Here is a 22,667-nt window from a genome sequence, read left to right on the forward strand (position 1 = left end):
GTGTGTGTGTGTGTGTGTGTGTGTGTGTGTGTGTGTGTGTGTGTGTGTGTTGGACCTGCATGCATCACGTGCCCGTCTTGTGCTTCCTACTTCAGAGTATGTGTGGGTGCGTATACGTGAAGGTCTTTAAATCACAGAGGCTGTCACTTGTGTGTGTGTTAGTGCGCGCGTGTGTGTCCATTTGTCAAAGCCTACTCGCCTCTTCCAATATGGCTGTCAGTGAGCGCCGTCAATCATAAGACAGTGTGTGTGTGTTTGTGTGCGGACGGGCAGCGCCAGACGAGGTCACCGATAAGGGCTGGCCCTTCGGAGGCCCATCGCTCTCTCCCTCCTACAGCCCAAGCATAAATTACTCCCCCAGCTTCAGCCACACAAACTGATGTATGAGCACAGGCTTCTCACCCCTCCTCTGTCCACTGAAGGCTATGTTTTCTTTTCTCTTTCTAAATGCCCAGCTTATTCTAGCTGCACTGACTTCACTGGATTTTGGCGATTGCTAACTATGTTTTATTGCAGATAAATGCAGAAATTAACTGATTGTCAACTAGATATTACTGCTGTAACTAAGATGATATGTATTAAATGAGTGGTCGAAACTATAAAGGGACTAAACATGGAATGGATATTTCAGTGCATTCTTAATCTTACTTAAAATACATTTTCATACTTCCCAGAATAGGAATACTGTGTATGAGGAGAACTTATTTGGCACCGGCATTTACACACAGCCTCAGGTGACATCATTCAAATGTCTCTGACACTCCCAAAGTGATGGGAGATTATCTCTACAATTCACACCTGCCAATCAGTGAGCTGCAGGTGTACAGCGGGGGAAAGGGATGAGAGTGCACAACTGTGTCTACATCCACAGAGCAATGACGTGCGAGGAGTTATTTTTGATGTTCAAGGTTCTGGAGGCATTATTCTTCTTCTCTTTTTTTTGTATTTGCTTTAAATGACTGCAGCTGAAGCAGCTCCACGGTTTCGATGGCCGTGAAATTCTCAAAGATAAATCATCAACAGGAACAACAAGCAAATCAAAAAGGACAACAAGCAAAACGGATGGCGGACTGCAACGAAAGACTCAAAGTCCTTGAGACTACATTCAGTCATGTAATTGTATTTCGAATTCTGGATCGATTTCACATCAATTGCACAAAATACTGCTCTGACTTTGCTACAGTTTTTTTGCCTCTTGCTGGCTCGTCCATAGTGAGTATTATCTAATGCACACCTGGTACGCATAAACATAGGAAGTCATGCAAAAGAGGAACTCCCACTCACTGTCAGTTCAACATTTACTGAAACAGCAACATTTTGGTTATAGACCACAGTCACAGCTGTTGAAGCTCATGAGCACCACAGTATTTGGAGCCGTTCCCAATAAAAACTTAATATAAAATAAAATAAATTTAAAATACTTATAAGTGACATACATAAAATGACCCTAGAGTATGGTTAAATTATCTGGGAGATTTCTGTGCTTATATGTTCAGAAACATAAAGGCTATTAAAAGAAAACATTAAAATGCAAATTTACATCACCTGACACTTTGCTTTGCGGCTCTATTACTAAATCATAAAAAAATCACTAACAGCTTCATTCTTGTGAACTGGGGGGTTTGGTTGTTAATAAACTGTGTTAACATCACATGACTTCCTGCATGTAAGATGTGTATAAATGTGTGCACCATTATATCTCTATGTGGAAAATTTGACCACATATTTTAACACAAGATTGCCAAGTAAGTGTTTTTGGCCTGGCTCCATAAGCATATACTGTATGTCTCCTAAGATACAAAACCTGTTCCAGTATCCTTTACAATCTGTTATTCATTCACATACAGCAGTTTTATACACTACGTGATGGAAATAGAGGAGTTTAAATGTAGACTCACCTGTTTGTGCATCTCAATATTGAGCCCATAGGACATCTCATAGTACTGGAAAGGAAGAGAAAGGAGAGAAAGAATTGTAAGATTTAAGTGTAAGATTTAATCTTGTGCTTAGAACAAAGACAACTTAGAACAAAGACATCAAATTCCTGCACCACCCAGATCCAGGATAACACTTCCTGTGCAACTAGCATCACAATTATTCACAGTCTCACTCAGTGTATGCTTAAGTCTTTCAGTTAAAGCAGAGTGTTGGAGCGTCCCCAAAAATGAAACACTGCATCCTTTCAACACAGTAACACTCAAGCTGCAGTGAGATCTGCATGTCCAAGTTTTTCACTTCTACAATATTGTCAGTCACAATGTCACAGTGACAAATCGGGATGAATTAAAGTGAAAACAGGGATAATGATCTCCATGACCGATCGTATGCACTGTGTAGTTGATGTTCATTATACTTTAATAGCCATCTCAAATATTTTGGAAACGATGACTGATTTAGTAATTGCTCTGTGATGTTCATTATGACAGCAAAATTGTGGATCAAAATTCACATTTATTTAAAAAAAATCTCACAACACATAGTAAAATCATAGTAAAAATATGAGCTAATTCCCAGACCTAGAGCTCCCTGCAAACTACAACTGTGCAATTTTGAAGATTTTTAATCATTACGATGCAACAAACTAGATAATAAGGCCCAGGCTGAAAATAAGAGAAGCATCTTTTTACATTTTAAAGACTCCCAAGATCCCCGATTTTATTCTACAAACATTATTCACACATAAACACGCCTGCATACACACATACAGAGAAGACACGCTGCTACAGATGAGGGAAAGGAACTGAGAGAGAAAAGGAGAGACAGTAGAGAAAGAGCCTCTGTGTGTGTGTGTGTGTGTGTGTGTGTGTGTGTGTGTGTGTGTGTGTGTGTGTGTGTGTGTGTGTGTGTGTGTGTGTGTGTGTGTGTGTGTGTGTGTGTGTGCGTTCAGTGTTAATGAGAGGGCCACCCTCTAGGCGTCAACCCTGTTAATCACCCACTGTCTGCAGGGGGACTGGCTCTGTCGCTGGAAAACAAACAACACACAGATCGCTTGCACGCACACACACACACAGGTTTACTTACATCACTTTTGGGTATTTACATAGACTTACATTTATTTCCTGGAGAATTACCCTTACCCTAACCCTAACATTAACCACTGACCCAAGAATTAGCGTATTACCAATCGGGCATGGCTTTTGTTGCCAGTTGGACAAACCGTCCCCAATCAACTGGTCATGAGACTGGCTTGTGTCCCTGAAAGTGACTTAAGTCATTCATACCCACATACACACACAAACACGCATATATTCTCTTTCTCTTTTTCTCCGTAGCTGCTCAGGCCCACGTGGAAACTCCCTAAAGTAATTACAGCGCTGGGGAAATGGAGGTGCTGCCGCTGGCCGGGGGAGTAGGGCAACCCGATATGCTATTAGAGGAGAAGTTGGTGGGGGTGGGGGTGGGGGCGCGTAGTGGGGATACATGGCCAGGCCTGCCACTGATGGAGTGGAAGTGCGATTGAAAGTGTGCGTGTGTACGTGCATGGTGTGTCTGTATGTGTTTGTGTTTGCACCTGCATGGTGATTGTGTGTGTGTGTGTGTGTCTATAAGGGAGTCGGTGGAGGTGAAGGAGGAGGAGGAGGGGTAAGCTATATTGGATTCATAGTTCAATTTTATTGCAACATTTTGAACTAAATGATGGTTTCAACTGAACAAAAACCCTTTGTATTTCTGAGAAAAATATAAATAAAATTGCTTTTTAAAGATTAGATAACCCAAGCTACAGCTGATTACAGCTAAAATAAAGTCTGGATTTTACTGCTGCATTCAAGTATCACAATCCCAGTTAGGGCGGTTACTGTCTGAAAAATCATGTTTGAACAGATGGGAACAAACATGTAATGTGTTGATAACCTAACCAGATTTATCCACACTTACGGTTTTGAATGCAAAATGCTGCCATGCATCACCTCTCTGATGGTTTGGTGTCATGATTACCCATTTAGCATGGCTTGCTACTTTCATCCATTTAGTTTTAACGAAGACGACTAATAAGCCGTTTCATTGACAAGGCAACAGAACATGTAATAGATCAAGTGAAGTGTTTCCCATATATTCATTTATATTCAATTATGAGCACCACATCTAAAATTTCACAAGATCATTAATATCAATGGGCTGTTAATAATCTTCATAGCATGCTGTGTGAGCTTGATCACACCTTAGTTACTGTTCAATTGTTTTGAGTCCTCCCTCTCCTCATTCTTCAAAAGACATCTATGTGACAGGTGAGTAGCATGTTGCTTTAAGGAATAGGGCAGTGCGTAATGTTTGTGTGTAGTGAGTGTGTGGTTGAGCGTGCAGAAGAAAAATGAAGGTGAGTGTGAGTGGAGATTATCAGTAAATTGTCAGTCTGGCAGTAAATGTACAGTACAGACTACAGTGTGTCAGTTAATAAATGCTGCAGCTTCTCAAGACCAAGAAATGTCTCGTCTGCTGCTTCCCCAACTGCTGCAAAAGTGAAGGGGGCTAGCCCCAAAGTTAGGGACAATAGGTGAGCGAAATCTGACAAGGCTCACTCAAAGTGGACTGACTTTGTAGCTTATGTGCATCTACTAAAAAATGTAATCACCGCTACTCAGCAGGCAACGCAAACACTACAAGAGGCATGATTGGTCTGCTTTGTATTTTCTCCTACAGGTTTCCTGTTCCAGTGATGTTGATAGGTAAGAGAACAAAGAGCAGGTTGATTAAAAATCTACATAATGTAAAAAACTACAAATTTGTATTTAGTCATTTCTAGAGTGAATGTTTGTGCTTTTAATGCATGCGTGACGAGGTGGGTAAAGAGTTAAATTATACACAGAAAAAAAAACATACAGCCATGGATACGGCTTTGTCTGGTTTCTTTTAGCATTAGCAAAGCAGTGTTTGTAAAAATCAAACAGACTACGGACCATGACAAGCAGTCATAGAAAAAACAACCTTTGGGGGGCAAAAACAAAACAGCTGCAAGCCACAGTGCACTTTATGGTGCTGTACAGACTGATCAATACAAATACCAAACACTGATGAAAACTCTCCATCTTCCATTCCTGACTTTGTGATGATAATATCTGCCTGTAGGCTACCAAACATCCTGCCAGACATTTACCCGACCATCAAAGAAATCATGTAAGCTGGAGAGAAGCTGGGTTTCTGGAAACGCTTAATTCAGCTATTACCTTAACCTGGATAATGCACAGTAATTAAACACACTACATACTAGAGAAAATAAAAATATTTGTCAATGTCACAGATTAATGCAGTTTAAACAAGATATTTTTGAATATTGTGATCATTCTTTTCATCACATCTGCTTGAATGATTTTGCTTTTCCGTAAGAGTGTGTGTGTGTGTGGCTGCTATGAGGCTGACAACGCCTGAGTGTGTGTGTGTGTGTGTATGTGTGTGTGTGTGTGTGTGTGTGTAAATTCACGCCTGCCTGCAGCACAGAGAGAGGAAATGCATGTGTGAGTGTGTGCATATGTGTGTGTGTCTGCTGGCTGGCTGATGGTGGAAAGAGCAGTGCGGCGGCACAGATTAGATGAGATTAAAGCCAGTCAGAGGATCAATTAGAGGCAAAACATCAGACGGCTACACAGCCACGGCCAGCAACAATGAGATTAGCCCTGAGGTGGAGCAGAGAGCGGGCAAGCACATCTGTGTGTGCATGTTTGTGTGTGAACACGTATGTGTGTGGGGGAGAAACAGAAAGAGGTGGGGGAACGAAGAACAAAAGGAGACGGAATCACACGTAACTCCAGAAACAAAGGCTTTGAATGTTAACGGATTATTATGGTTTATTTCAACTGGAGCCTCATTTTCATATTTCGTAATTTCGTATTTTCAGAGTTTGGTGTCCTTGGAACTAGCTTTGCAGCAGTGAGGTTATTCTCTACTGATGGGGGACATAATGTTAGTGACAGCACGGCAGAGCACTCTATCATTTCTGAATCGAATTGTGACACCACAAATCAAAACCTAAGCAAATAATGCGCATCATGCATATTTTCAGGTCTATATTTTTATTCTGGGGCTCTACTGGAATATCTTTGCATGATTTACCATAAAAAACTCCTTATTTTTATTCTATTTATACTGGCCTTTAACACCCTCATTTCAACCTCTAACTGAAACAATTTTATTAGCTCCTGTATCTTTAAGAACCCCCTATCCATAAACCCACTCTGTTCTTATTGGAAGCTGTGTCTAGGCAGTCTAAGTAGATTGGGAGGCTACGTAAACAAACAGTAGTAAAAACATTTAACTTATTTTTCTGGTTCTTTACTCGAAATGGACAAATAAATACACCTGTGCATGTATGACTATTGGTGGGCATGTACGAACAATCTGACATCATCAGGAGGATGAAGTAGAGGTAACATTGCAAACAAAGCATTTAGAGCACACTGAAGCCTGAGCTTTTGACTTGGAGGGAGCATTTTTAACATGTTAATTTCATGTTTTGGACCTTTGAGCATGTTTAACAAAATCATCTGACATCCTAAAGGTATAAATGCAACAGAAAATAAGCACGTTGTGTCCCCTTCAAAGATTCCTATCCCTTCTGGCTAACATGGAGCTTTGTCTAAAACATATAGGATTTTCTTCCCAGTCTGACTTGTGTTTCACAGTGCTGCCACATTTCAAGACCATTAACTTGGTAAGTACAATTTTGTGAGTACATAGAACAGATGGCCAAGCCTATGAAAATAAGATCCAAGTTGTAATGAACCAAAATTATCTTTTAATAGAACAATTTTAAGAAGGCACTGCAAGGGGGAGGTGGAGAAATAAGAAGGTACAAGAAAAGAAAGAGTCGTAGTTCACAGAGGGGGTGAAAACATAATCGAAAATGTCTTTGCCTATAAACATCAAAATCTGTCATGCTGTTTTTAACAACAATGAAAAAGGGAATTTACACAAAAATAAAATATTTCACTGTTACACAGGCTGTGACAAAATTACATGAAAGGATACACAAACATGCACAGGCACATACACTCGGCTTCACTCACCATGATATAATGACGTTGCATCTCTGACTTCTCACTTGCCAACTTGTCACACTCGAGCTTCAAACTGGGGAGAGAGGAAGAAGAGAGGAGCAGGGAGTCAGACCTTGTTAGCAAGCGGGGACAGTCTTCCTTCTAAAGTGCTGACACCAGGTGACTACTATCCCCCTTCATCATCATTATCTTCACTTTTACCAATGGCATTGTCATCATTTTCATCATTCTTCATTTCATTACTTCAGCCCTCATCGTTGCCTCCACCTTCATCATCATCAGTACCACCTCCATTGTCATCATCTCTCCCACCATTTCCATCTTCATTAACATGACTGCCACCACTATCATCGTTACCATCGTCATCATCTGCCAACATTAAGTAGGAGCGTTTTCACAGCTTGACAAGGTGTCAATTGACAGGAGGAAGTCAAACTTATTCTGAACTCCACAGACGCATCTAGCCAAAATCTCTGCTTTCTGAATCAGAGAATGAGGCAGTGAAGTAAAAAGTCACATCTAAATATAGTGTTGGAGCGTTCCCTGCGACAGCCATTAGCTGTAATCATGTCAGCGCTGATGTCACGCGAGGCGACAGGACAAAGGAGGACACATCAACAAGTCACCCTGATCATCAAATGAAAAAGACAGAGGTAAAAAAAGAAAAGAACCCCCCCCGCCCTTCGCACCTCCCCGATGCCTTTGATTGAAGCAGCCAGTTCCAACATGCCAGCCTCAGAAGGCATCATCCAATGTGAGGACTGGATAAGACCCAGATCAAATAAAGATATGCGCAGGCACACGGTGGATAGGTTCAGATTTAGGATAAGTCTGAGACCTGTTTGATGGTGTGTGTAGATTTATGCTGGGATGTTCTCCTCAGCTGTCTGCGGGAATGACAGCTCGATTACAGCGAGCGTGGCTGAGTTTTCATCGCTGTTAGTCTCAACTACTAGACTGAACATGGTTCACACACGGCCAATAATGGGAGGTCTCATACATGCTGTGGTGGTTCTGTAATTATTGCAGCAGCTGCAGTGTTTGTTGGCGTTAGTTTTAGTTTCAAAGTCTGAGATCCAGTTTTGTTATTGATGCATATAACATATTTATATTTGAACTATCTTATTCATTATCTTAACGAGAATTCCAGCTTGAGGTCATGCTTGTGCTTTCTTAATTTTGCAAAAGTTTTCGGCACTAAAAGTAAAATGATGCTCATACAAATATTGCTATAAATTGTTCTTATTATCAATTACCTTCATACAAAGTGCAATACAGAGAAAAATCTAATTAATATTTAGACCTTGCATTTAAATAAGCACCAATTCTCCTCGGCAAGCCAGCACATGGTTTTTAAAAATGTACTTGGCAGGTCGGTTGTTCCTGCATATTTGAGAAGTTGCCACAGTTCTTCAGTGGATTTAGGCATCTCAGTTGCTTCTGTCTCTTCATGTAATCGCAGACTGACTGTTGAAATCAGGACTCTTTGGGGGCCAAACCATGTGTTGCAGGACTTCTTCTTGACACTATAGTAGTTCTTTATGACTCTGACGGTAAGTTTGGGGTCGTTGTCATGCCAGACTAATCAGACACCTCATCGACGGTACCACATTATGGTAAAGAATCTAAACATTTAAAATGCCTAAACTTTTTCACAGTACTGTGTTTGTAGATATTTTTATACTTTTGTATTTTACCAATATATTAGCAATATGTAACTTTACTGTAATAGTTCTTCAGATTATTTTGCTACGACAACAGAGGGCCTGGATTTCACATTAATTCAGAATGTATTGGGCACGTGGCTGCTAGTCCATAGTTGGACCAAAGCAATGTTGAACTGGGGATCTGCAATGACGAAGTGAAGGTAGCAACGTGAAGGGTTCGGCATACACAAAACACATTTTCGTCATGTAAATGTTTTAATCTGGCTCAACTGTTTCTGCAACCTAATGTGATGTCATTCAGCAACGTTTGTCTTCCAATCTGTGTGAATACACATTTCTGGTAGATTCATTTCTAACAAGGTAATTCTAATATTTACCTGGCAATCGTCATGACAAGGGATAAAATATTGTGATCTTGATTACTAAAATGTATAAATTCGCTGGTCTCAATGTGACTTTTTCAGATGTCTTGCTGTATCTAATCAACAGTCTAAAACACCAAAATATTCGGTTTACATCAAAATACAAAGAAAAACATCTACCTGAAGCAACAAACCTCGACTAATGTGCATGTTTAATGCAAGGCTGTTAGTGTTCTCAGTATGTGTTGTTACTTATATGCAATTAAACAGAGAAACTGAAGTAAACTTGTGAACACAGGGAGAATAAGTTCCACAAAAAGAAGATGAGATTGTCAGGATCATGACATGTCTCAGGAGTTGTTTTTATTCCTTTTCACATTGAACAAGGACTTGTGGTACATTTAAGTAAAAACGTTTTTAATGGTCTCAAATCATTGTGTTTCAGATGTTCACTACTGTGATATTTCTGCACTGCACTTGAAAGATGACGGCAATAAAAAAACATAGTCAGTATTTCGACAGAACGTATTTACGTATTATATTCACTTGTTCATGAATTTATCACAGCTGATGCTAACTGGCCATTTTATCTCTGTTTCAATTAGACAGCACTTGTTGCTGCTGAAAAGAAGCACATCAGCTCCTAGGCATTAGAATAACGCACGCACGCACGCACGCACACGCGCACACGCACACACACACACACACACTTTGCTTAAGTGCACAAAGAATCCAGAGAAGAGAATTGTATTTTGAAGCTGAAACATTGTTTTTTAGACCAGTTACTGAGGCTAGCATCTAATGGCTAGCTCATTTTTCATTGTAAACTGGTCTACTGTACATCTAGACACACATCAACTTTAAACAATGCAATTTTTGTGGTTTGGATGCAGTTCTAACATCCAACACGTAACATAAGATTAGGGTTAGGGTTGGGGTTTCAATACTGGAAGACAAGATATTTTTAGCAACCGGTAGAAAGGCCAACACCAGCTAATTAGCTAACTCCTGGAAAAATAATTTATCTGACATCTAACATTAGCTGACAGGGATGCATGCAAAGTATATGAGCTGTCTTGGCAGACAGGTTACAAGCTAGTAGCAGCTAGTTAGTTAGCATTAACTAGCCATAAATGGTCATTTACAATTATTAAAGACACAAATGAGCCTTTATTTGGTCTCCCTCTACTCTTAACTAGGTTTACGCTGGCCTAGAACTATTTGTGTGCTGCTTGTGTTTATGGGATGTTGCTATGAGTTCAGTGCTAATTTTTAGACCTCTCAGATTGTTCCAGCAACAACAGTGTATTATTATGTGAAAGCATGTTTTGTGCAAACTTTGGCTTAAATGGTCTGTTTTTTCTATTTAGGTTTTGTTACCTTGTAGTGTTGTATTTTTTAATTGAGAAATTACTTTGGTTGTACTGTTCACTAACTTATAGTAAATAGTCTTTGTTATGATTCAGTCTTTGCGGTCTGTAGGTGTGGTTTGGGTTAAGTGGTAGGGACCTACTGATAGACACAGGTGAGGGAGGTATGGTGTTTGAGGCTCATCAATGCAAATTGGCGAGAGCACGACAAAAAAGAGACATTCTCCACACACCACCACTATTTAATTTGTATACACCAAATTAAACTGAACAACCTGTATCCGAGTGCGGGCTGGCTGCCTGAACCAATGGACGGACGTCGAAAGATACCGTTGTGTCGGATCCGCTGTCCGCGAGGAACGTAAACAGCCATACTGGGTCTCCAAACACACAACCCCCTCTAGTTAGGGCAGCAATACACTGAACCAGATAAGAGCAGGTCAGATGTTCACGTTACCTACAACACGTAGTGACCTGCAGGCCTTTGTTAGGTGTTGGGCTACCCTTAGAAAGGGGGTTAGTATGTTGCATTGAGCCTAGGTTAGCTTAGCACCATAACAGTCTCAAAAACCAACATGAAAAAGAATTGGGATAAGATTGTGGATCGTGACCCTGCCTAAAAATAATGTGTGGTATGATATTTTTGCCACAGGGCCCCTCCCTACATAACATCTTCATGTATATAAATGCAGTTCGCCTATATCATGGCTAATGAAACACAACAAATATCCAATCTGATAGAGCTGTTTTAAAAAAAAAAATGTATTTAGTATGTGTATGTGCAGCCTTCACTTATCCAAAATGCTCCCCTTCCCACCTACATAAAACCCTTCCTGCTATCCCTGTGTACATGCGTAGGATGTGTGGTGGGTTGTCATGACGACAGGCCTCCCTGCTGCCGGCCTACCTGGGATTGGCTTTGTGCCTCTTCTGATTGGTGCTCAGCAGTCCCCAGGCCTGCACCGCTGCTCACAAACGACAGTTTGATGGAGTTTTATTGCCGTTTCTTCCGTCTCTAAATCGCTCCTGCTGTCATCTTTATTTAGATTTATGTATTCCCTGATCTATTTATGCATGTGAACAAGGGGAGGGGAGAAGAGGTGGGGGATGAGGAAGGGGGGGTGGCAAGAGGAAGACAGCGACAGCTACAATGCTTGCTACTATACCCGGGGGAACGCCTGCGGTACATTTGCCTTTTAAAGGCTTCAGCAACAGACAAGCACAGCGCAGCAGCAGAGCGCTACAAAGCCTTGTCTGTGGCTCCCAAGCCCCCCCACCCCATCCCAGCCCCCCTCCTGAGTCAATAGGCACTGTATGCATGTTCTGTATGCTCAGACAAAAAAGGTATTCTTTCAACTGCGCCCTAGCTCTGTGAAGAGGGTTAAACGGTGCTGTGTTGAGGGAATTACAAAACCAAAGGCGAGGGGGGAAAAAACGAGCAGGGTCTTACTGCTGCTTCAGAATCCTCCGCAAACAAGAACGATCAGACCAGAGCAGGGATTTTGCACACAATATGCCAGGCTTTCATCTGCCTTTGCCTGTGTCTGTAACTGGCGGAGGCAAGCCTCTGGAAGGTTCGGGGAGGACAGGTACAGAGGAACAAACCAACCTCCTCAGGAAGGAAAGCGGGCTTCAAAGACTCCACTCTCACAAAGAGAGGGTCTCTCGCTGAGATGTAGAGCCCGTGGCGTCCCCCCTCTTTATAACTTATATCAAACAGATCAGTTAAGGTCGAACCAGGCACTTTGGAAGTGCTTCAGACTTCTGGCACTGGAGAAGTATTTAAGAAGTAAAAAGAGATCAATAACTGAGGGTAAACGAGATTGATTTAGGTATGAGTCAATAACAGATGTTCCCTCAGCGTGCAATGTGGTGGTAGAGTTGAGGTTCAAGTGGAACAAACGCAGACATTTTCATTTGATCACATTCGACTATTGAGGTGTTTCTTCATGTTAAATCTACATTATTTGGTAACAGTTTATTTTACTGGTCTATTATTTAAATAAATTCCAAATAACTTTTTGGAATTTTCCTGCACAATGTCATCTGGTACTAACTATTGAAAAATACAGAGTAAGTTCTGAGACTGTTAGTTAACCTGTTTGGTTATGCTAGAAAAGAACTAGTTCCTACAAAGTGTTCACATTGGAGACGAGACAATCACGGTATGAAAGGAGTGTGAATATTGGATTGTTGGATTTGCAAAGTTGTCGGACACAGCCCCCACAATTCCTACATGGATATGATGTTTCTGAAGCTGTTTGGCCATCGTACAAGCAGTCCTGATAGAGTTTATTTATTCATTTTTTAATTATTACTGGAAGCTTTATTCTTCAAATTTTGTATATTAAACCGTATGCTTGTCATGTTAAGCAGAGCTGCTGTGTCCTCACTAAATGCTACTTTATCTTAGCATTTAAGTAGAGTTAATTTATTGTATCATTTGATACTATGTCTATTTTAAGCCATAGTTCTTTCTTTTTGAAATTATTAGAGATGTACACAATTGTAAACAAAGTATTATCCATATTTATCTTTTTTTAAATGTTTTATTATGAGACAAGAAAAGTCAGCAGAATAACATTTACAATACTCCAGTTTAAAACTACCAAGCAATAATGTCAGGCAGTGTAACTGTGTATGTCTACATGATACGAAACAGTGTGTTGAAAAAGGCCACATCTCAACATTAAAACCCATTTCTGGCTAATATATGTCAGGTTATTGCTGCTCAAATCAGCAGTTTCCCATTGTAGCTACTATTACATGGAGGTGTTCAATAAAGAAAAACACTGTGTGATATATGTATAGCCCGGAGATATAATCGTACAGAGCTGCACTTATCAGGCTGTCATATGTAACTGCTTCTCCTTTATGTTTGTGTGTATGTCGGTGTTTTTGTTTGCACCTGTGGTATTGTGCTTGGAGGAACTGGAACTCATCCTTGATCCTGTCACAGGAGTCAGAGGTTGTGAATTTCAGCTGCTGCGATGAAGCCTGCAAAAGAGAAACACACGTGAGAAGAAGTAAGATCCAGGAATAGGAAAAGGAAGGGGAGGGGAGCAGAGAGGGGAAAATAATCAAAAACATTAACAAGAAATCAAGCAGTTTTCAATTTGCCACCGTCCAACGGGTACAGTATCACTAAAATTTGTTGGCAAGTATGTTTCCACATCAAAGGGGCTATAAAACCTTCTGTAGACTTAAAACTGAATATGCACAAAAGCTGAAACACGCCTTCCCTATTGTTTCTGCCAGATTAATAAACCCTTACATATGCACTGCTGTTATATATATTAATCACTGTGAAATTATGTGCCTGCACACAAGCCTAGCCCACGCACAACCACAAATTGGCATAAGTAGATGTCAACACACCCCTATTTATCCTTCTATAGACATAACCCAGAGTCTTCCTCCCCTGTGTAGCACTGGCAGCATCTTTACAGCGCTGAAGCGACCTGAAGAGTTATTACTCACAGCCATTGCGCACTTGCATTTGGTATGAACCTTAAAAGCCAATTGATTGATGAAACACCAGTGAGTCAAGATGCGTTATTATTCCAAGGTTTCATATTGTTATTCCAACATTCAGCTTGGGTGACAATATCTAAACCTACATGCTTGAATAGATAATGCTTGTATAAACAAGTATGGTAACACACATTTAGAAATGTTATGAAGAACTTTTGCTGAGCACTTTGATGTGTGGAAAAGATTTAGCCCCAAATAAAATGTCTCTTAAATTCCCAGTTTGACATCATCTTTCTCTGCTCTTACACTGCGACACACCCAGCTCTGTTCACCTATAAAACTGCTTATATGCATTTTGAAAAGCAGAATTTGTGTTGTGCGAAAGCTGATGTGAAAAAAAATCTACTTATCATACTAGCCATATATATTTTCCTAAAAGCCTATGTCAATTTGTGGATAGTCTAGTAAAATTAAACACCTGACAAATTACATACTTCCCTTGAATGCAGCATTCCTGACACAGGGATATTATATTCTGGATGTGTTCTTTTTCTCTATCTATGTAGGGTAATGTCACATATAGCTGTGGTTAATGGTTCTGCTTTTGTTTCCACTATTTTCTCCACGCTTTGGGCACGAGTTCCTCAGTTTCTGCTCATGAGGAGACATTAAATGCAAATTCCATGTACTCTCAGGGGCTGCCAGCAGTGCTGTCGATCATACATAGACAAGCAGATGTGTCATCACATCATAACAAGGACGACTGCGATGAACACGTCTGGCAGAAATGGTGATACAACACATAGCCTAACAGTGCAGAAAAAAATGTTTTAAGATGAAAGAAAATGATCACAATGTGTACAGCAGAGCAAACTGTAGAGCTGAATGATTAGTCAGTTTATCAATTAAACCATTAGTTGATTGATTGAAAATGTATCTCTTTTGAAATTGTTTTAATCCATATTGCAAGCAAAACACTTTGCTGCACCAATGTGAGGATGTGTTGCTTTTCTCTGTTTCATGTCATCACCTTTGAGGTTAGCACTGATAATCAGACAAAGAAAGACATTTGTAAAAGTCTCCTTGGCCTCTTTAAATGGTGAACATTTTCACTATTTTCCAACATTTTAAAGTCATAGAAAGAAAATAGTTTGAGCTGGAGTAGTTTTGGGTCACCAAACAGCTTGTGCCATCCCCAGCGGTGCCTTACACTGAGATTAATTGTAAAGGATAATTCTATCAATATCAGCACCATTTCTTCCATTGTTGTCTATCTCAAAATCACTTTCAGTGTCAGTCCCTCTGTCACCTTTGTAATGATGTGATGATAATGATTTTAATATATCCAAATCATCAGAGTTTGGAAAAACGTAGGAAATGCATGGAAGAACCAAGTAGTGAAGCCTCACAATGGTCTTGATAGTTCAGGTTACAGGAGGCTCAGGTTATGAGTTGTTAACTTCCTGCAGTGGAAAACAGCTGAGGCAATGTATGATCTTACCCCACAACACTGCCATGATGTTTCATGAGTCTTGTGTGTAGTTTTGTGCTGGCCTAGTCAGAATTAGCTGTTCATTTCATACTGGGGCCTGCCAAATCAATGAATGTATGCATTACATGCCCAAAAAAAAAAACTTGGTTTGGGCCTCGTACATCCACCTACAGCGCCATTCTTTCACCTCGCCTGAGTGTCGCTATTAGCCCTTATTGTAATTCTGTTCACACTACATTCCCTAGGCAGTGGTGGATGGCCTGGTTGTGTGTTAGAGCACAGCAAGCATCAAACCCAAATAGGGACAAAATCTCATTATTTCTCAGCAGGCTGCATAATGGGTCAGGTGGGGGGGGGGGGGGGAGAAAAAAAATCGACATTTTCCCACTACGATTGAGCTGGCATAAAAAAACCATCAGAAATCTGATTGCAGCACTTACGGGAAGCTAGCCCGCTGCTGTTAGGAGTGACCTGTCGCTTTGTACCCCTGCTCCCCACGGCATGTCGCTCAGCTTCATTTTTAACTACAAATAGGCTGTTTCGTATTCACAGAACCATGGCCGGAGAATATGCTAAGCAACAGGATTGCTTCAGGTTGTAAGAATGGGGCTGCTAGCTTCAAAGGCTGAATTATTTTTCGCTTTGTGGCTCAGTAGACATCACTCTAACATAGTTAGAGATTGAGGTTGGGGATGAATTCTTATAAAAGCTTCTCGGGGTAAAAACATTTGTACTCATGGTATTAGTTTGGGCATAAATATTTTAGGCAGACAGCCATTTAGGGAGTAACTTATTAAATTAGAAAACCAAAAAAAAACAACAACCCCCCTCCAAAAAAAGTTTTTAAATTGAAAAGTGCTGCAAAACAGTGGCAAGCACAGTGACTTCAGCCATTACACTTTCAAATGTCATGACAAGTGCTGACATTATCATGCTGCTGCCACAAACAGAAACCCCCAATCCACACAAACCAAGCCGCTGCTCGGAGACAGAGGCTCTGACTGTAAAGCAGAGTAACCTTTTCCATTATCTCTCCAGCCAGTATGGCATGGACCAAAGTCAGCAAACAACAGCTTGGCTATATGGGTCTTTGCCATACAGAGCCTGTGTCAACATGAGGCACTTAGCTACAGGCAGTCATGCAACACACGCTGCAATACCTCTGTGTGTGTGTGTGTGTGTGTGTGTGTGTGTGTGTGTGTGTGTGTGTGTGTGTGTGTGTGTGTGTGTGTGTGTGTGTGTGTGTGTGTGTGTTTGTGTGTGTTTGTGTGTGTTTGTGTGTGTTTGTGTGTGTGCGTGCGCCCTCAGGTTGCCCCCTGTGCCGGAGGGTAGAGTTCTTGCCCTAGATCCGATTTCCTCGCAGTGTTGCGCAGTATGCAAACGTTTAAAATACCAAAAGTTTCTCACAGTCATCAGCCCCCAGGTACAGCATCCTGTTCCACAGGGACATGAAGAAGACAGACAGAAGAATAAGACGAGGGGAAAAAGGAAGTAAAAAAGCAAGAAAAAGGGAGCAACAACTTTAGAACCAAGAAAGGCCAGGAGGGGAATTTTAGGACTTAGTAAAATTACTTTTTCTGAATAACTTCCTCAAAAAACAATTTGTTAGCAAACAATCAAATAAAATATGATGAAAGAATGTTTAGGAATAATTTGGAAACTTTCCACAGTTCAGCTTTGTTTGCTGATGAACATATCACTGACGTCATACAGAGTGAACTCCTGGACAACAATTCATTGTTATCTTTTATTGTTATTATTATTGTAGGCGATGGGCCTTCATTGTATATCCTGGGAAGGAGTTGTAGAAGTTAGACAGTAAATTTTACAGCTGTGCCTCAGATTTTGTTGCCTTGGTTTACTGCATGGTTACTGATGGTTACTGTATTTTAATTACATATAAAAGGGCTGATGATTGACCAGCATATGTAGTGAAACAGTTCATACAATACAGACTTCACCTATGACAAAAAAACACTTGCATACTAAATGTGGGCTTTCATTTACAAAATAAGTGGGGTAAATTGCCAAACCGGATTTTTATTTGTGTGTGGCACTAGATTAAAGTTATTTCAAAATTCCATTTTCAAGGGGCGTTGTGCACCTGCTGCTGTAGTTTTCTAACTTTTTACTCTCATTCACCTTGGCAGATAATTCCACAGGACACAGTAGATAGATCTGAATACAGGAAAAATGCTTACCCATAGGGGCAATTACACAAGAGACAGCAGTCGACATCTGGTTGCCTGGGGCAACTAGCTTCTCGTCAAACTCTCTATGTTTGGTTAGGAATATTTTTAACCAGTAAACTCACACTCAACCTTCTGCTGGAAATGTCAAACAGACTTTGAACACAAAATGCAACACGGATGTATTCACAGCTCAAGTGTGGCCATATTCGGCTGAAGGCTGGCGTTCATTTTCTAGCTTGGCTGAAGGTGATGTCAACATTAGCTCACAGTCTTACTAACAGGATGGGAAGAAAGCAAGGACAATTTACGAATGTTTCTTATGAAAATCCACATCAAATACATAATCAAGACTGTGTTTTATACACAGCTGACAGCACTTGAATATTAGAACAAAGACATGATTTATGTTAATTAACATCCAGCAAACTGCAACAGCTTAGAGCCTAAAACTCAACTCTCTCATTGCTACCCTGATACTTTATCCACAACAGAGCCAGACTATGTGGGCCTCTCTCAGCTCCATGCAGTATACACTAACAATGTTTATTATCTGTCTCTCTGTCAGTGACCAAAACAAGGTGCTCCATGGGGGCCTGAGAGCCCACAACAGATGGATGCCCATAATGTTAATGAAATACTGTCGTAATATTGTGACACATGCCATCTGCTGTGACAAAAAAGGTGCCTACACGCTGCATGAGCAAAAATGTATTTGTGCAAGAGAGTGGCTAATGTGTGTGTATGTGTGCGTGTGTGTTTGTGTTACAGAGAAAAAGCCTTGACAGTGTGAATGTGACAGAGAAAGATGTGAGTCTGTGTGTGTGTTAAAGAGAGAACCTTACCGGTGAATAGGTGTGTGTGTGTGTGTGTGTGTGTGTGTGTGTGTGTGTGTGTGTGTGTGTGTGTGTGTGTGTGTGTGTGTGTGTGTGTGTGTGTGTGAGATTTTGTGTGTGCATCTGTGTGTGGGGTGTGATAAGCTTGTGTGTATGAATCATACACAAGGATACAACAGCCCACACACACTATCCAAGACTCTATCCAATGCTAAATTTGCATAGCACACACACACACACACACACACACACACACACACACACACACACACACACACACACACACACACACACACACACACACACACACACACACACACACACACACACACACACACACACACACACACCTAAATGTAGGACAATCTCTAATTTGATTCTGCCCTGCTCCTTTGAGACGTAATTAAAGCATTAAAAAGCTTTGTGCGCTGGTGAGGCAATTGAGACAGTCTTCAGTGAATAAATGGGATTCATCGTTTCAGGAAATGGCTGCCCCACCCCCATCCCACCAGAAGCCCACTCATCGTCTCTCTCTCCCCCCCAACACACACACACACACACACACACACACACACACACACACACACACCCTTCCTGGCCTCATCATCTGGTCCAATCCATGTGAAATCTACTGTGAACCATAATGTCTTTTTTAAATAAGAAGCAGGCTAAGGCTTTTTCTGCTCCATAGATCAGTCGACAAAGGCAATGGGAGGGTGATGGAGATTATAGTGAGGGGGGGGTGGGGGGTACTCGGCTTCACACACACACACTACAGTAATCAGACACACCAACAATACATGAATGCAGTACATATATCCAGTAGAGTGTTTAGACACACAAGCAGAGCACATACATATGCAGATTACATACACACACACACACACACACACAAACACAAACACACACACACACATAATAACAGCGGGATGCATTGGAAAACATCCTCCTCAATATAAATACTGCCTGAGGGTAGCGGCAGTGTGGGGATTGTATTTCCTGGAGCACTGCCTGACTGTTTACATCTCAGTTGGAGTGTGTTTGTGTGTTTCGTATCTGTGTGTTTGTGTTTGTGTGTGTGTGTGTGTGTGTGTGTGTGTGTGTGTGTGTGTGTGTGTGTGTGTGTGTGTGTGTGTGTGTGTGTGTGTGTGTGTGTGTGTGTGTGTGTGTGTGTGTGTGTGTGTGTGTGTGTGTTGGGGGCAGGGATGGAGTCTTGGCATTGTAATCACTCACTAATGACTGGATGTTATCTCACTCCCACTTTTAAATGAATGCAGAAGATCTGCACAGACTAACAGTTGGCCTATTTCTCAATGCCAGGCTGTCCGTTTTTTGCTCCATAGCAACAGTCCCAAGGATGCCATTTCAGCCATCCACCCTCTCTGTCCATCACAAACTCTTGTTGCCCAGTTTGAGTGCAAAGGAAGGACGCAGATAAACTATTATTCAAAGAGAAAGCATTTCCTTATCGACTGAAAAGTATTTCTGTTGTAAGCAAAATAATCATTAGGCCTTTTCAGTTGAGTGTGTGGCAAGATTAGAAATTGTCGGGGTAAATTAAAGCCTATGTGTGAGCGTGGTATGTTTGTGGTTTTAGATGAATACCTTTGTGGAAAAGTGCTGACAGCGGGCACAGAAAGCAGTGTTCAGATGTGAACCCTTTGGGAGTAAGTCAACACGAATCAGCCATGGGAAATGTCCACTCTGCTAAAATATTCCCATCCCATTCCTCTAAGATCTAAGCTACTGAAGGGGGCAATTATGATATCTTGCTATATGTGCTGGTGAATATGCCACATGCAAGTATGTGTTTAACATGTATGCAAACCTCTTTGCAGAAATCCTTTATGACACGATTCACTGAGCCAGACATTGAGGACTTAAGCCTTTTGCTAATACACCAGCACCAAACAAGATCACATCCTCCATCTAAGAATAGCTCCAACTAAACAATTCCATCTAAATCTAAAGCGTATGTGCCCAGTGATCTGAGAGAGGGACAGGGCTCTGTCTGGCCCACGTCCAAACTTACCCCGGCCAACTCTGTCGAGGCCAAGCGAGTCTTTGCTATGTTAGAAGCTCGGTGTATGTGTGTGTGTGTGTGTGAGAGAGGAGGCTGAGGAATAGGATTGTGTCTTCAGCCGCTCTGGACAGGGGCTTTAGAGCGCGGAGAGAGCCTAATCCTGTTTGGGCCAGGAATTTGATTTTGATTATTATCTCTCACGAACCAAGCCAAGGCTTACCCCCATTTCTGCTGCGTTATCCCCACAAAACACACACACAAACACACACACACCTCCCCCTTGCAGCCCAACAGATTTGACCTCGTTAAGATGCTTTAAAGGGGATTATTCTACTTTTATCACTTCGAGTGAAGTGCCCTTGCAAACATAGGCTTGGCATGGCTCGGCCTCCCTCCCCACTCCGCAGAACTATCTTAACCCCCCTGTGCAAGGTCAGCCAAGCGCGCAGTACAAACACACACAAAACATGACACTTGCGGCACACTGCCCTGCAAACACAGATGCACTTGTGCACAAAAAATGTAGTAGACTGTACCAATAAGCACACACAGCACACTCAACCCAAGGTGGGGGCAGGCGTATTATAAGACACACACACACACACACACACACACACACACACACACACACACACACACACACACACACACACACACACACACACACACACACACACACACACACACACACACACACAGGAGAAGAGTGCAGAGATTGCACAGCCAAGGGAAATGGGCAATTTGTCAAGAGTAGGGAAAGTGGTGAGGCCGACAGAGCTGTGGGTTTGGAGACCATAGCTGAGATTAAAGCCAGCCTCACAGAAGGAGGAGTGGGGGGTTGGGGGGCTTTAAGATTACACCCAGTGCGGTTGTGCAGATGATTGATGCCTGCTTGTAAAAACCAAGGTTATTACTTACAACAGCCAACGAAGGAGGTAGACAGGCGGGGAGGAAAGGAAGATTAGTCCCAAAATTTGCAACAAATAAGTGGACAATAAAAGCAGAAAGCTGGAGTGCTGGAGTGCTGGCATGCGTCTGACACCAGGGGAACTTTTGCTTCATCTGTTTAACTGAGAAGCCAAAATTAAAGTGATTGTGTGTGCGCACATATTGACAGTTTTAAGAGTTAGAGCTATTTTTTCCCCCCTTCGAAACCCATTCAAGTTCATTTAATTTTGAGTATCTGCTAATGACTCCCAATGTAATATGTATATCATGCTAAATAATCATGACATTTTAGAACGTTCAGACTTTAAACTCCCAGTAAAAAACAACACAGGGTCCTCTTTTTTCATGAGCCCCCTGCTGTGCATTAAGGCTCTTCCTAACTAGTTTGTACACAGTCATAACATCTAAAAGGCAAGTGTTTATGGCTGTTACCAATGGCCATCCTTAAAAGGCAGAATAACCTGCCATCACAGAGAGGCAGTCTCTCCTCAGAGGCATTCATGGTGCTGCACTCCTGTGTATGTATGAAAAGTGACGTAGGTGCTGTGCTTTGTGTGAAGAATAAAAAAGAGAGAGCTTGACAGAGAAGTTTAAATTCTGCCTATTTTCTCACCTCTGCACACCTGGTTAATTGTTGTGTTAAGAGGGTGTTACTTTTCAGATAGTTACAATTATTGTCAGATGCAGCCACTCCACTCTGAAATGAGAAGTTTGGGGTTTCAGATGCTGATCAACGATCCAACAAGCACTTAATTTGATGTATGCTGAAGTTTAAAGGCATACTGACTGCATTCTTTAAGGTGTGCTGAAGTGCACTTTCTTGGCCCAATATTTCATAACTCGAAAGACATAATTTGACTGTTTACTTCTTGCTTGCTCCCAATAAAATAACTGTTGCTGTGGTGGCTTCCCAGTAGTATCCTTTCTTGATCATAATGTGCAGTGCAATGTGTCTGTTTCTCTCATAATCATACACACCCATAAACCTACTACTTAAATTGGACTTCTTTGATTGTATCTGATGTCTTTTTTTTCTTTTTTTTTAACAGTGATTCTATTTTCTGTCTGAACATTGAGGAATTTCATTAGCCTGTGTGACACAATTGACAGGATGTCCCACTGCAAATATCAAGCGTGTGTAATAAGGATGGGACTGGTTGTAGACGCTGAACACTCTGGAATAGCAGGGCGCCAACCTCACAGCAGGGTGATGACAATACCTGCCAACATGTATCCTGAATACAACACAACAGGAAGCAGAACTACCACCCCCCACCCCCCGCCCGCCCGCCAAACCCCCTCCTGGACAAACAGACT

General features: G+C 41.4%; 1 protein-coding gene across 2 annotated transcripts in view; it reads right to left on the reverse strand.

Moving 5' to 3' along the window:
- Positions 1 to 22,667, reverse strand: part of tle5 (TLE family member 5, transcriptional modulator) — a 43,071-nt gene that overhangs the window by 9,983 nt on the left and 10,421 nt on the right. For both annotated transcript variants that reach the window (XM_062424695.1, XM_062424694.1), the window contains exons 2-4: positions 13,297 to 13,385; positions 6,999 to 7,062; positions 1,899 to 1,943 (exon numbers count right to left, since the gene is read on the reverse strand). In XM_062424695.1, the coding sequence (XP_062280679.1) occupies positions 1,899 to 1,943; positions 6,999 to 7,062; positions 13,297 to 13,385 (198 nt within the window). The remainder of the gene's footprint in view (positions 1 to 1,898; positions 1,944 to 6,998; positions 7,063 to 13,296; positions 13,386 to 22,667) is intronic.

This window comes from Scomber scombrus, chromosome 8 (assembly GCF_963691925.1).
Source record: "Scomber scombrus chromosome 8, fScoSco1.1, whole genome shotgun sequence".
NCBI classification, from domain to species: Eukaryota; Metazoa; Chordata; class Actinopteri; order Scombriformes; family Scombridae; genus Scomber; species Scomber scombrus.